The following is a 14,179-nucleotide window of genomic DNA, read 5'->3' as shown; positions in this document are numbered from 1 at the left end:
TAGAATGGCTGAGAAGCACTTAAAGAAATGTTCATTGTCCTTCATCATCAGGGAAATGCAAATCAAAACAACTTTGAGATTCCACCTGTCAGAATGGTTAAGGTCAAAATCTCAAGTGACGGCACTTGCTAGTGAGGATGTAAAGAAAGGGAACACTCCTCCATTACTGGTGGGGGTGCAAACTTGTACAACCATTTTGGAAATCAATCTGGGGGTTTCTCAGAAAATTGGGGGCAGCTCCATCTCAAGACTGAGCTATACCACTCCTAGGTTATACCCAAAAAATATTTCACCATACAACAAGGACATTTGCTCAACTATGTTCATAGCAGCTTTATTTTATTTTATTTTATTATTTTTTATTTTTTAGCAGCTTTATTTTAATCTGGAAACAACCTAGATGCCCCTTAACTTAAAAGAATAGATCAAAACAAAACAACAGCAAACAACCTGTGGTATCTTTAAACAAAGGAATACCACTCAGCTATTAAAAACAAAGACATCATGAAATTTGCAGGCAAATGGATGGAACTAGAAAAGATCATCCCAAGTGAGGTAACCCAGACTCAGAAAGACACACATGTTATATACTCACTTATAAGTGGATTTTAGCCAAATAGCACATGATAAACAACTGCAGCGCACAGACCCAAAGAAAATAAGTAACAGGGAGGACTCAAGGTAAGATATATATTATAATCCGTAAGATGTTTTTGTTCATGAGATTTTTATCACAGCAACAGAAAGCCCTAGCTAAGACAAGGAAGTAGTGGGAGAAGGCTAGGTACAAGGCAGACACTACTCTTTCCAGAGAACAAAAGGGATCGTACACTGAGTTAGTAATTTTGAAAACTACAAAGAACCTTAATTAACAATTAAACAAGACGACACGTGGAAGTAACTTAATTACTCAGAAAAGTAATGCTGCAGGTATATGAGTTTTAGGTAAGGGTTATGCCCTGAATTGAGCCTTCAATAGAAGATTTTAGACTGGTAAGAGTGAATCCTTCACTGCCAGAAAACTAAGAGAAAAAAGAAAATAGTACCAACAATCCATCTATTCTCCTTTTGTTATTCAAAGACTATCTTTCTCAGCTAATATAATGTCTTTAGAATGGAAATTGCCTGGACCTCAAAGAACAGCTATGAGTATGCACACATTAAAAACTGCAAGATATATAATCTAGTTCGTACTGACTGTTTGCATTCTCAGTCTTCAAACAGGAAACAAGCATATTCTTTGGGGTCACATTGTTCATTTCCTCATTTGAAATTTTTAACACCAGTAGGATGTTAAATCAGTACGAGCTTGTGCTTCTCTCACTTGGGCTTCAAACATCCTCCATATGTATAAACACATCCATAAATAAAGGTGCTAATGTCAGGAAAAAAGCAGCTCTTTTAATAAAATACACTAGCATACGTAACTGCCTGCATATCAGTGATTGTTCTGGGGCCTGGTTCACAATTAAGCACTGTCTGTTTAGATGAATTATGTTTCTCCTTTTTTTTTTTTTTTTTTTTTTTTTTTTTTTTGGGTCAGGCAGACAGTGAAAACGTGAACCTCCAAAAATGCTACTTATATATTTAAGCTCGATTACTATTATGTTAACGTGACCATTCCATCTTATCATAAATAATCATAAGTACACAGAGGAAGAAATATGGCTAGAAGTATAATTCATTATGGGAGATCCCTTGGGAAACTGAGGCTTGCTCTTCCGAGGGATCTGACTGAAGAGCCACTGTGTCTCTTCTTAGACGAGAACTAAGGATCGCCAGGTGACAGCCATATCCATTCCTTTTCTTCCCTGTCATGAACATGAGCCTATTTGTATCAAAAGAGAATAGCTATTGCCGTGCAGGTATCATAGAAACAGCATCAGTAGTTAAACAATTCCATTTCCCACCTATCAAAAGGTAATTCTGTTATTTTTTTTTTCTGGCTTATGACGTCTTCCTCCAACGAGAATACACAAAACACCACAGTATTTGTCATTTTGAAACCTGGGACTGGTTATTATTCTTACCTAGTTCACAGAAGAGTCTCATTTTAGCACACCTACACACAGGTGACATTTCAGTTTCTGAGTCTGACGTAATGTTGGTATTTTATCCCTGGTCCTCTCTGTGTGGGCGCACGTCTCTATTCATGGCCATTTTACTCTGTGTGGGCACATTCCTCTTCATGGTCACTCCGGCAGTGCAGCTTTTGCCTTTCCAGAGGGCATGGACTAAAAAGGATGCGAGACAACAGCAACTTAGTCTTCACATTTTGGTCAAAGACTTTGAATCTGGGAATGGGTTAGGGAAATCATGCGTTCCGTTGTAATTTCTAATACGTCACAGCTGTAATACATCACAGTGGCCACAAATCACTGTCACGTGTATGTTCATTTGCTTTGTATTTTCTAGGATTCTAAGCAGCTCTTGCTAGAGTCAGTTGACCTGTTTCTTAAAGACCTTGCAGTCGCCATATATGTTGTGAATGGAAAGTATGAAGATAGCAGTCTTTCCTCCCCTAGGGTCATGGGGGAGGACTCGATGCAAAAGTTCCTGTCTTTATTTAGTCCCAGGATGGGAAACCCGGATTATAAGTTGTTGAGTCCTTAGAAAAATACTGAGTAGCAAGTTGTTTTACTGGCTGTCATATTTTTCAACAAATGAGAACCGTCTTAATGAGATGAAAAAGACAGCATCTTTCTTTAAAGCCAGAGAAACTCGTGACATTGTTCTGCTTTTGATATCACAGATGAACCATCCACCAGAGACAGTATTTTTGGATGGCTTTGGAGGAAAGTCTTTAGCAGAAGAGCTGTTCAAGGAAAGCTTCAGGTCTATACAGAATGGACTAGTATTAGGCTTCCTCAGAACGTACAGTGAAGATGATTACGTCTTACAACCCCTTCTCCAAAAGGCCTTTGTTGAAGAGATCCTTATGGCTGAGCCTATGGGCCCCCATTGTTTCACCATTTGTTTTTTGTTTTTTTTTTTTTTTTTTTTTTTTTTTTTTTTTGTATAGCACAAAAACGCTGCATGGTTTGAGAACCCGCCCCACCCCAATAGCTAGACTGCTAAGACCAACTTGACTGACAGCGAACCCTTTGTCTCTCCTCTGTCTAGGTGCAAGTGCAATCTGCATGCCACTGTGTGTGTGTACGACAACAGCAAACTGACATGTGAGTGTGAGCACAACACTACAGGTCCAGACTGTGGAAAATGCAAGAAGAATTATCAGGGCCGACCTTGGAGTCCAGGCTCCTACCTCCCCATCCCCAAAGGCACTGCAAACACCTGTGAGTAGCTATGATCCGTTTCAGCACATTCTCTGTGTATTGAGTCGATTCTTCCTTGGTTCCACTTGGCAACTGTGACTTTTGCCTCTTTCAATTTCAAAATGCCGCATAAGACTTATCCCTGATTTTACCGTTTTTAAGCATGTGTTAGCACTGTAGTTCCCCTCTCACCTTCTTGTTAAATGTGCTGCAGAAATGATTATTTAAAAATCCTAGAAGCAATCTTGTTCTAAGCAGGTAAAAACAGGAAGTTAAGTTTTCTCTCCCAAATTAATATCCTATTAAAATAGCATAGGCCATGAGAATTCTCAATACTGACTAGCTATAAACAAGTCTCAGAAAACTTTTGGTATTGACAGTTCCATTCCTCTCAGCGAGCCAAAACAAACAAACAAACAAACAAAAAACCCAAAAGCTTTGTCCAAAGAAGGCTGGCCCATCCAGTTCTAGGTATCCTGTAATGTTGCCTAGTGAGATAGCTGGCATTTCCCAAATGCCAGCCTCTGAGCCATGCCTACTTTAGATTCTTTGAGCATGGGATGCCTTTAATAAAAAGCATGACTGCAAGCTTCAGGGTGCCACATGAAGAAAAGAGACTTTTGTCTGTGAAAGAGCATAGAGCATAGGCAATATCTGGGTTAACAGGGGACCACACGAGATGCCCCATTAAGACTCATGTGTGTAGCCCAGTGAAATCCCTGCATATGTATAAACCAAACTGTACATGCTTAAAGAGTAAAAGAACTATTTCCTGAATACTCTGCACAATTCTGCAGGTGCAAAGATTAGCCACCCGGAAAAGCCTAAGGACTAGCCTCTATAAAAAGCAGAGAAAGGGCAAGATTACCATAGAACCGCACTGCAAGAAGTCAGAAGAGCCACAGGACCATGAGCTGAGCAGTTGAACAGCAAGCCACGGGCTCCATGCAAGGCTAAGAATGTTATCTGGTACTTCAAAGCAGCAGCTTGTAGAAGCCAGAGCTGAAAACCAATATCACATGAACCTGAGCTTTATTGAGTTACATGTCAGAGTAATGGACCAGGTAACAAGCTATGAAATGTGGGAGCATGAAATTAGGATACATTTCTATGAAGCAGAAAAGAGCCCTCCCAGAGGTTAAAACGAATCCCTTTGTAAGAATGTTCACTTTCTTTCTGTATTAAAGGAGAAACTAACGTCTTGCTATTAAAATTAATATATTAAAGCTCTGTGAGGCAAAAAAAAAAAATGTTGACTCTTTTCCCCAAGTGATTTTATTGATGGACACTGTGATCTTTCTGCAGTCACTGAGAGACATGGGCTCCTGACTTTGGAAGGCATCTCCTGGGGTTATCTATTGCAGTCTCCTGTGTCTGGCTACCTGAGAACTCCCATCATCACAGTTGTCAAACTTAGTTTAAAGCTTTCCCTAAGTGAAAACGGCTCAGCTTTCACCTTCAAGTTCGGATGATCCTTTAATGGGAAAGTATGAACGAGGGCCAAATGCACACATACTTTCTCGCATTCTGGTTCCTGTTTAGGGCCGAGCCTTGCCAAGGTCACTAGAAGGGCAATGGATAGACTACTATTAAAGACATTGGCTTCGCCCTAGTGCTGTGAGTTCTACACACTGTGCCTCAAATAATTGGTTTTTCAGAATATTTTCTCTAGGAAGACCTTGTTTCTGAGAAATTCCCTCCCTGAAATGAGCTTTTGCTATAGTCTCCAAGGGATAATATTTTACTCCCTTAACCCTTTGCATATTAAATACCACCAAGTTAGTCCTGGTCAAGTGACCATAATCTCATTTGGTTTTCCCTATAGCACTGATGTTTAACTATACCTTCTGCTGATTTCACTAGCCTACTATGGACTACTGTAATTCTTTCACAGCTGTGTTCAAGCTGAAAAATGTCAAATAGACCTATGGCTAACAATGGCTAAAGGGTCAACTCAACGTTCCAGTCAATCAGTATAGCAAAATCTTGGTGAAAGACTTTAGAAATGATACAGAAAATTCTTGAAATCAACACATTTTATAATAGTTCAGGCTGTGATTAAAATGCCCCCAAATGGCAATAAACACTTTCACAATTTGGCAGTGTGTTACAAGATTAAATACACACTCCTCTCTTTGCTAATAATCTAACCTTTCCAAGATCCTGTTTCCCATTCTTACTGTGAGGATAACAGTTCTCCCCTCACAGGGATTTTGAGGAGATTAAGAAGCTAATTCACACAATATGCTTTGCATAACACTTGTCACAAAGTGTACAAATAATTTTATTTTTAAGATTCTTCTATAGAAGACAGTCTTGCCCTCTGTTGGGAAGCTTTGTTAATGTAATTATTTCTTACCTTCAATGTTGGCTTTCTCCTAATCTTGACCCTTTATATCTTTCTAAGTAGTATAAGAACTCTACTTATCCTAGTTTTATTTATTCTGGGTTAACAATCTTCCAACACACACCCCATCTTTATGTGAAAATGTTTCCATATCTCTCCCACTTGGTTGCCTGTCCTAGAAATCCTCCTAGTTCGTTACCATCATTCTTAAGCCTAAGTACCACGTTCTCTTCTACAAAGCTTATACAAAGGGCATTTCCTTGTCTTCCTAATGATTTCTACTTTATTTTTTTTATATATATATAAAATGTTATTCCAAAAAAAATGTCCTTGGAATTTCCTTTTGTTCTCCAGTACCTCCTGTGCTTTCATGGCTGTCCTTCCATAGCGTTTGTCCTCACATGCATGCATATGTTAACACATGCACCTACACATGCACACAGATCCTTGCAAGACTTTAGTCAATGCATTGTGAGTCAACTGACTAAGAGACATTCTTAGGATGGTGTATCTGCATTTAAAAAAAAAACTGTAAGTCATTGGAATGAAAAAGAAGGGAACTGCAACCTTCAACATCTACCTCAATGGCCTGAGATGCTGCTGATCACAAGGGATTGCTATACTTAGAATCAAAAGTAGCCAGGACAGTGTCAGGCTCTGTATACCTTCACAAGTATGAGCTAGAAGGGCGGGAAAAGTTTGCTATAAGATCTACTTTAAGGATGCTCGCACTACCATTTAGGAACAACTCAAACTGGGACATTGCTGAGCATCCTTGGGCTTTGAGGTCACTGCATTTTAGAGCAACTCAAAGCCTCTTTTGCATGACACATATAGCATAAAGGAAGAAGTATACAGGGTACCAACACTCGAAAATAAAATCATCCAAGTCAGCTGAATATATCACACTACTCTGTGATTTTTACTATGATAACCTTGGCCAATGCCATGTAAGAACTTCTCTGATGATTGTTTTTCATTATGTTTGTATTTAAGGTTTGGTGCCTTTAAAGACAAATGCATGTTCATCAAGATCTTTCTCCTTGCTCTGAGAAAGCTTATGAATCGTAGAAAAGGCATTTCCTTTTTGTCTCCCTAATGATCATTATTTCTTCTTTAATGTATTTTTAAATGTCCTCTGAATTTTATTTTTTATTTTCCAAGTAGAGAGAAGCTCTGCCTAACATAATGCCTTATCATGATTCTCTTGATTCCTATTGTCCAGATCATAAAGGTATTGGGTAGTAATCCTCAAAGTCTTACCCTTGTGAAATAGCATGATGTTTTTCTACATGCAATTGAATAATTTACCTATAAAAGCCATACCTCCAACAAAATATAATGTCTGGACATTTACTACCCTTAGTAAAACTCTATGACAGGCTTCGGAGATGAGTAAAGCACTTTATATGCAAGTATATGGACCTTAGTTTGGATACATAGAACCCACTTAAAGCCAGATGTGAGAGTGAACATCTGTAATCCCAGTACCCCTACATAGAGATAAGAGTGGAGACAGGAGAATGTAGAACAGTGCTTCTCAACTTGTGAGTCACGACCACTCTAGGCTCATCCACAGGAGTTGCCAAAGACCATCAGAAGACACTGATATTTACATAATGATTCATAACACTAACAAAATTACAGTAATGAAATAACAACAAAAATAAATTTATGGTTGGGGCTCACCACATCATAAGGAACTGTATTGTAGTGTCATCGCATTAAGAAGGTTGAGAACCACTGCTCTAGAAGCCCATGAGCCAGGTAGACTAGGATGGGCAGCAGCAAACAAGAACTCCTCTCTCGCAGAAGGTGAAAGGCAACTTCTGCCACTTGAGGCTGTCTTCTGACCTGTACACATGTAACATGGCAGATATAGACTAGATTTATAGATGTAAACACTTGCCTATGCACACCATACACACACCTTTTTCTTAAAGTCTATGGAAAAATAAAACTTAGAAAATTCTATTGTGCTGATTTTTACTTACTCACATCACATTATTAGAAATACATAAGAATGTCTGCCATAAAGTAGCCTATTTGTCTCACTACTTACCAAGCTTATTTATTTAATTGATCACTTAACAGTTTTCAACAAAAGATTCTTGAGAAGCATGCTGCACTAAACAAATTCTTGAAGCCTGGCCTTAAGAACATTATAGAAACAGACAAAAGCATAGTCAAGACAGTTGTATTTTATGTTTTTACCTTTCTCTAAAACACCTAGCCAAATGTTCTTCAGATAAGGAAAATTAAATTGATCTGACACTGACATTATTTGTCTCTTCAGACACACAACTTGAATTGTTGTGCAATATCTCCTACTCCTCTGAGCAATGGGAAGTAATTTGATGACTATGCCATTATTTTCCCTGATATTCAATTTTCATTGACAAGTTTCTATAGTCCTAGATGTACAGATTGGTGTGTCATTATCCAGTCAGTTTCCTAAGCACTTTAAACACATTAGTCCCTTCTAGACTCACACAGATGTTAAAAGATCGATACTATGGTTTTTAATTTTCAAGTATGGAAACATATGGTTATGATTCCTGTGTTTCAGGTTTGCATAGGTAGAAGCAATGAGATGAAGACTATACCCAGGTTTATTCTTTCCCCTAATGACTATACATTTCACATGTTTACTCCTTGGGTTATTTGAATGGTTGTTTGTTTCCTCTGGGACTTCAGTTCTACTTTCACATCCATTCAAACGAGTGGCCTTTCTCTAAGTCTCCTGGCACCACAGAGTTCTGAGAGTTACTCCTGTCTCTGAAACATTCCCTCCTGCGTCTCTTCACCATTCTGCAGCCCTGTCTACCATCGTTCTGCAGGGTTTTCCCCTTTTAGCATCTCAATCTGTCCCCATGTTTTAGTTCTTGGTTTAGCAATCACCTACCAATTCTAGTTCAGACTTCTTAGTGAGTACAAGACCAACTTTACCAGCTGTCTGTAAAGATCACACCACCATAGAAAATGTACTTCTTTCTCCAAGAGCACCTTCTCTCTTCTCTTCTCTCTTTATTGAAATTCTACTCATTCCTTTAAGTCTATACCTCAATGCTAACTCATCAATGAAGCCTTCCTAAACTTTCTTTCCCCTTCACTCAGTTTGTGATAGTGTGTCTGGATTTAATGGAATGGCTTGACTATTTCTAACAACAAATGAGAGCTACTTCTGCTTAATTAGGCCTTTGAACTTCATTAAAAACTCTGTGTTCATTAGAGGATTAAATTCCCCCACAATATCTACGTTTAGTGTAAACTATCAACCCATTTGAAATATAGGTGAACATAGACACAGAATGAACAAGATATCCTAACATATCACAGCTAATGCATGTTAAAGCCAGATTTTTAAAAAATATATTTCATTAATTTTTTCATATTACATCTCAGTTGTTATCCCATCTCTTGTATCCTCCCATTCCTCCCTCCCTCCCTCCCATTTTCCCCTTACTCCCCTCTCCTATGACTGTGACTGAGGAGGACCTCCTCCCCCTGTATACGCTCATAGGGTATCAAGTCTCTTCTTGGTAGCCTGCTATCCTTCCTTGGAGTTCTGCCAGGCCTCCCCATCCAACGGACATTACCAGGAAAGTGGGACAGAGGGGAAGACTTCCTATTGGGACTCTAGGTGAGAGAAGCAAGGGAGAATGAGGAAATAGAAGGATCCAGAAGGCCCTAGAAACCTACAAGAAGAACGTTATAATGGGCGAATCTGGGCCCAGGGGTCCTGCTCAAACTATGGCACCAGCCAAAGACAATACATGCAATAAACTTTGAACCCCTACCCAGATCTAGCCAATGGACAGAACATTCTCCACAGCTGAGTGGAGAGTGGGGACTGGCTTTCAAAGCCAGATTTAAACTCAGTTCTGCCTAGCTACAGGATTAGAAACATTAGCTATTTAATAACATGGCTATGCTTTATTCTTGGTCCTTTTAAGTGTTTACGGAAGAGTTATTTTGGTAAATTATTGAGTAATCCTAAGTAATCCTATAACATATGCATGGCTAGATTGGCTTCACATCCATCTTATTATGTCTTCTGGAATATTTGGCCTTCACAGTCCGCAAGCTTTAATACAAGAGTGTTTGGTCTCCAACAGGGAGAGGCCATCTGAGATTTTGGACGAAATTCAATAGTAAAACAGGCTCTTTGGTACTCACTACTCATGCAACCATCTAGAAATGACATCCTGGCAAGCTGGTTTTCACAGGCCTCCCTGAGCCTTCCATGTCTGGGTGACTGGACCACTTCCAGCCTCTGACCTCAGCTCTTGAAGCTGAGAATTCCTATTAAATCACCATGGTATGAAACGTGCAGGGCCAACTGTGCATGCAACAAGCTTCTAAACCCAAATATACAAGCAGAATTCCAAGCTCTTCACACATAAATTCCAGCCTGTACGCCCTCATCTGAAGCTCATGGGGACAGTTACGATGTTGATTGCAATACTTTCAGGAATTTTGAATGGTAAGACAGTTCAAATATATTATGTTGTTATAGCACCCAAGACAGACCATCAACAGCTTTACTCAATCAAGCATTTTATATGATTATTCTCTCCAAGGGAATAAGAGGAGACAATACATAATAGTTACTGGCTTCCCCTCCAAATTACTTTATATTACATTAGGTTGTGCTTCAGGGGTACTTTGGGAAAAGCTTTTCATTTTCACATTTTCTGTTTAAATTTGAAAATGGTAGGTAAGAGATTTTGGTCTGTAGTAAATAGAATGACTGCATAAAGTGGTGGTTATGGGCTACAATTAGAAAGCTAGTTCTGAGTTCAAAGTTAAGTTTTCTTCTCAGTTGACTGGGTTGATCTTGGGCAAGTGACACATTCTCTTCTATTTACTCTTTCCCCATGTATAAAATTAGTCTGACATTCATACAGCTGACATAAAAATTAAATTAACTAATATATGTAAGGTAGGGCTGAAGACATACTACACTGAATTTAGTTGCTATGGTTATTGCATACTGGGATATGAGCACAGAACCAGCAAAGTCTTCCCCTGGTGAAATACCATGTTGTTATCCATAATACAAAATAGCTGCTATGACATGAAAAACACTCAAAACCTTATGACCAGTGGATCCTCTTTCCTGCAACTACGGCTGCCTACGGCATCAGATAATAGTCCACAATCTGCATTGTAAATGCAAGAGCAGGACATTTAAATGGCTTTCATGTTAATAATATCAGCCTGAAACATCCTGACGTGCACATCCCACCAGAGTCAGACTTCCTCTAAAGGAGAAGGGAGAGTCTGAGAGTATCCGGGTCGCCAGCCCTCTTCCTGAGGCAGTAATGACACCTTCGTGGCACCCTCTGGCATTAACTTTTCAAGTGATCTCTTTTCCTAGACTTCCCACCTTTGATGAATTTATTTGCCCATTTGTCAGATACATGAAAACAGAAAGTCAGGTCACTCATGCCATTTTGTCACGTATACTTCATCCCCAGAACCCTTATATGACAGGAAGGTGACATTGACTCTCTCAATTTGGATAATTTACATGAGGATTCTATAGTGTGATTTTGTGAAGGCAACCTTATTTCCCTCATTTTCAAGTGTCTGGACGACAACACACCACACCTCCTAGCAACAAGAGCTTAGACTAGCAACCCAGACTGGAAGACCCTGAAGCAATTCCTCTAGGATATAAATAAGTCTGCAAAATAGTTTCCCACTATTCCTGACCTCTTCTTTATGGTGTTCTAGGACTAAGTGTCCCCAATGGCTGCAGTCTGACTGGGAGATGATCTACTTACCTACTTGATGGGGTTTTCAAACTATCTATCACAATAGTGGTCATTTCTCCTTGCATTCCAAAGCACACCAAATCCTTATGTTGCTTCCCTCATGATGGAAAGCTGCAGCCTTGCCACTGGTTCTCAAAGGACTTAGAACTTTAGCCCTGTCTTAATCTGCTTCGGCAGATTGAGTATTTATTTCGGAGATCTCCACTATATTGACTTCTTTAAGCTTAGGTACACACCCTCTATTCATTTGCTTGATGGAGAGAGTGCTAGGCAAAAAAAAAAAAAAAAAAAAAAAAAAAAAAAAAAGGAAAAAAATCACACGGTAACATTCTATATTACATTTTTTTCTTGGCCTTCAGCAGAATTCCATTATAGTAAATATTAAAATTCCTGTGTGTATACGAAGGGATAAACAATTCATGGCATCTTCCTGCCTTCTTTTTCTTGTGGCACATTGTGGCATAATGCCCCTTTGGTTTACTTGCGTGCATTTCTTTAATAAAGTGACATTTTAATGCTAGAAGTGCCAGTGCTGAAATCATATTCTGTACTGCAGAGCATCTCACTAGAGATCACCAACACTTGTGTTTGCTTCTCCCTGGATGAGTTTGCACTGCGCAGACAGGAACTGGGAGTCACAAGCTCCCGTGCCACATACAAAGGGGTCAGTTTGGATGCCTGTGGCTCCTTCTGCCACTCCATGAAATGAAAGGCTGAATAGATGATTTCTTAAATCCCTTAACATATCAAACTTTTGCCAACTTTTTGAAAACTGGTTCACGTTTGCCCTCTTTCTTCTGTTGTTAGTGTATTCTTATTTTGTACCGTATCTGCATATCTTTCTGAAGTACCTTTGAGGTTGTTCCAGAGAGAGATTTAAGCTAATGAAATCTAAATTTCTGGCCCTTCCCTGGATGCCTTCTAAATAAAAACATTCAGCTTCATGTCTAACTTTAGACCTTAAGGTTATATGCTTATTCTTTTTTATGTATATTTTATTTATTATAATCTATTCACATTATATGCTGATTGCTATCCTCACTCTTATTTTCCCATTCCTACCCTCCCTTTCTCTCCCACCCTATTCCCCTCCCCTAGACCTCTGATGGAGAGGCATCCTACCCCACTGTCTGGCCACAGCCCATCAGGTCTCACCATGATATTGTACATCCCCTTTCTCTGTGTGCCCCAAAAGGCCTTCTTGCCAAGAAGCAGTGACCAAATCATGGGCACCAGAATGCACGCCAGAGGTTCAGCAGAATTCCCTGCCTCCCCACCCCCTCACACACACACATGGAGAATCAGCTTTCCATTGGCTACATCTGAATAGGGGGTCTTGGTTGCATGCATTGTCCTTGGTTGGTGCCTCAGTTTGCGCAGGTGCCCCTGTGTCCACATCCACAGGCCTTAATGGTCTTCCAGTGGAGCTCCTGCTCACTCCCAGACCTCCCATCCCCTGCGTGCCCCACCACCACTCTTCCCTACAACTTTCAGTGCTCTGCCCAATGGGACCTCGTGAAACTGAAAAGCTTCTGTAAGGCAAAGAGCACTGTTAGCAGAACAAAGTGACAGCCTACAGACTGAGAAAAGATCTTCACCAATCCTACATCCAGCAAAGGGATAATATCCAAAATATATAAAGGACTCAAGAAATTAAAAACCAAAAACCAAATAATCCAATTAAAAAAATGGGATACTGGGCTAAACAGAAATTTCTCAACAGAGGAATATCAAATGGCCAAGAAACATTTAAAGAAATTTAGACCCAACAAGACAGGAAAGACGTTTACTTAAAGCTGGGCAAATACAAATATCCAAACCACTATGAATGTAACATTTATAGAACTCATGATTCTCACAATTGTCACATTGTTCTCTCGGCTGTAGGTAGCTTGTTTTATACATGTGTAATAAAATAAATGTATTTTTTTAAAGAAATGTTTTTAGGTCTAGATAGATATTTTAAGTTGATAATGACAAGATGTGATGGAGATTTATTTACATTCAGAATTTTAGACGCACCAAGATAGTAAAAATGTTTTCTTCAAGGCTGTCAAATACAAATAGCCAAAACACTAAGAATGCAACATTTATATAATTCCTGATTGTGCCATGGTTTTTCTTGCTATAGGTAGTTTATTGTATATTGTGTAATAATATTAATGTATATGTAAAATATAAATGTTTCATTAATTAAGAAATAGAAAGGAGGAAGTAATGGTGACTCAAGACGAGGATGAATCAAAAGATTATGGCATAGTATCAGATAAAAATAATAAATTAAAAAAAAGAAATGTTCAACATCCTTAGTCATCAGAGAAATGCAAATCAAAATGACTCTGAGAATCCATCTTATACATATCAAAATGCCTAATATCAAAAATTCAAGTGATAGCACATGCTGGTGGAGAAAGGGGAACCCTTTCCCATTGCTGGTGAAAGTGCAAACTTATACAACCACTTTGGAAATCTATCTGTCACTTTCTCAGAAAATTCGGAATAGTGATACCTCAAGACCCAGCTATACCACTCCTCGGCATATACCCAAAAGATGTTTGACCATACAACAAGGACATTTGCTCAACCATGTTCACAGCAGCATTATTCTTAGTAGCTAGAATCTGGAAACAACTTAGATGTCCCTCAACTGAAAAATGGATAAAGAAAGCATGGCACGTTTATACTATCGAATACTACTCATCTATTAAAAACAAGAAAATCTTGAAAATTTCAAGCAAATGGGTGGAGCTGGAAACAATTATCCTGACTGAGAT

The 14,179-nt window shown here is 39.0% G+C and overlaps 1 protein-coding gene across 7 annotated transcripts in view; it reads left to right on the top strand.

The window, feature by feature from the left end:
* Window positions 1-14,179, top strand: part of NTNG1 (netrin G1) — a 355,698-nt gene that overhangs the window by 264,870 nt on the left and 76,649 nt on the right. For all 7 annotated transcript variants that reach the window (XM_084756029.1, XM_084756031.1, XM_084756030.1 and 4 more), the window contains exon 4: window positions 3,124-3,296. In XM_084756029.1, coding sequence (XP_084612155.1) covers window positions 3,124-3,296 — 173 coding nt within the window. The remainder of the gene's footprint in view (window positions 1-3,123; window positions 3,297-14,179) is intronic.

The sequence above is a fragment of the Acomys minous genome (genome assembly GCF_964271855.1).
Source record: "Acomys minous genome assembly, chromosome: 14".
NCBI lineage: Eukaryota > Metazoa > Chordata > Mammalia > Rodentia > Muridae > Acomys > Acomys minous.
This window is presented reverse-complemented; position numbering and strand designations above follow the sequence as displayed.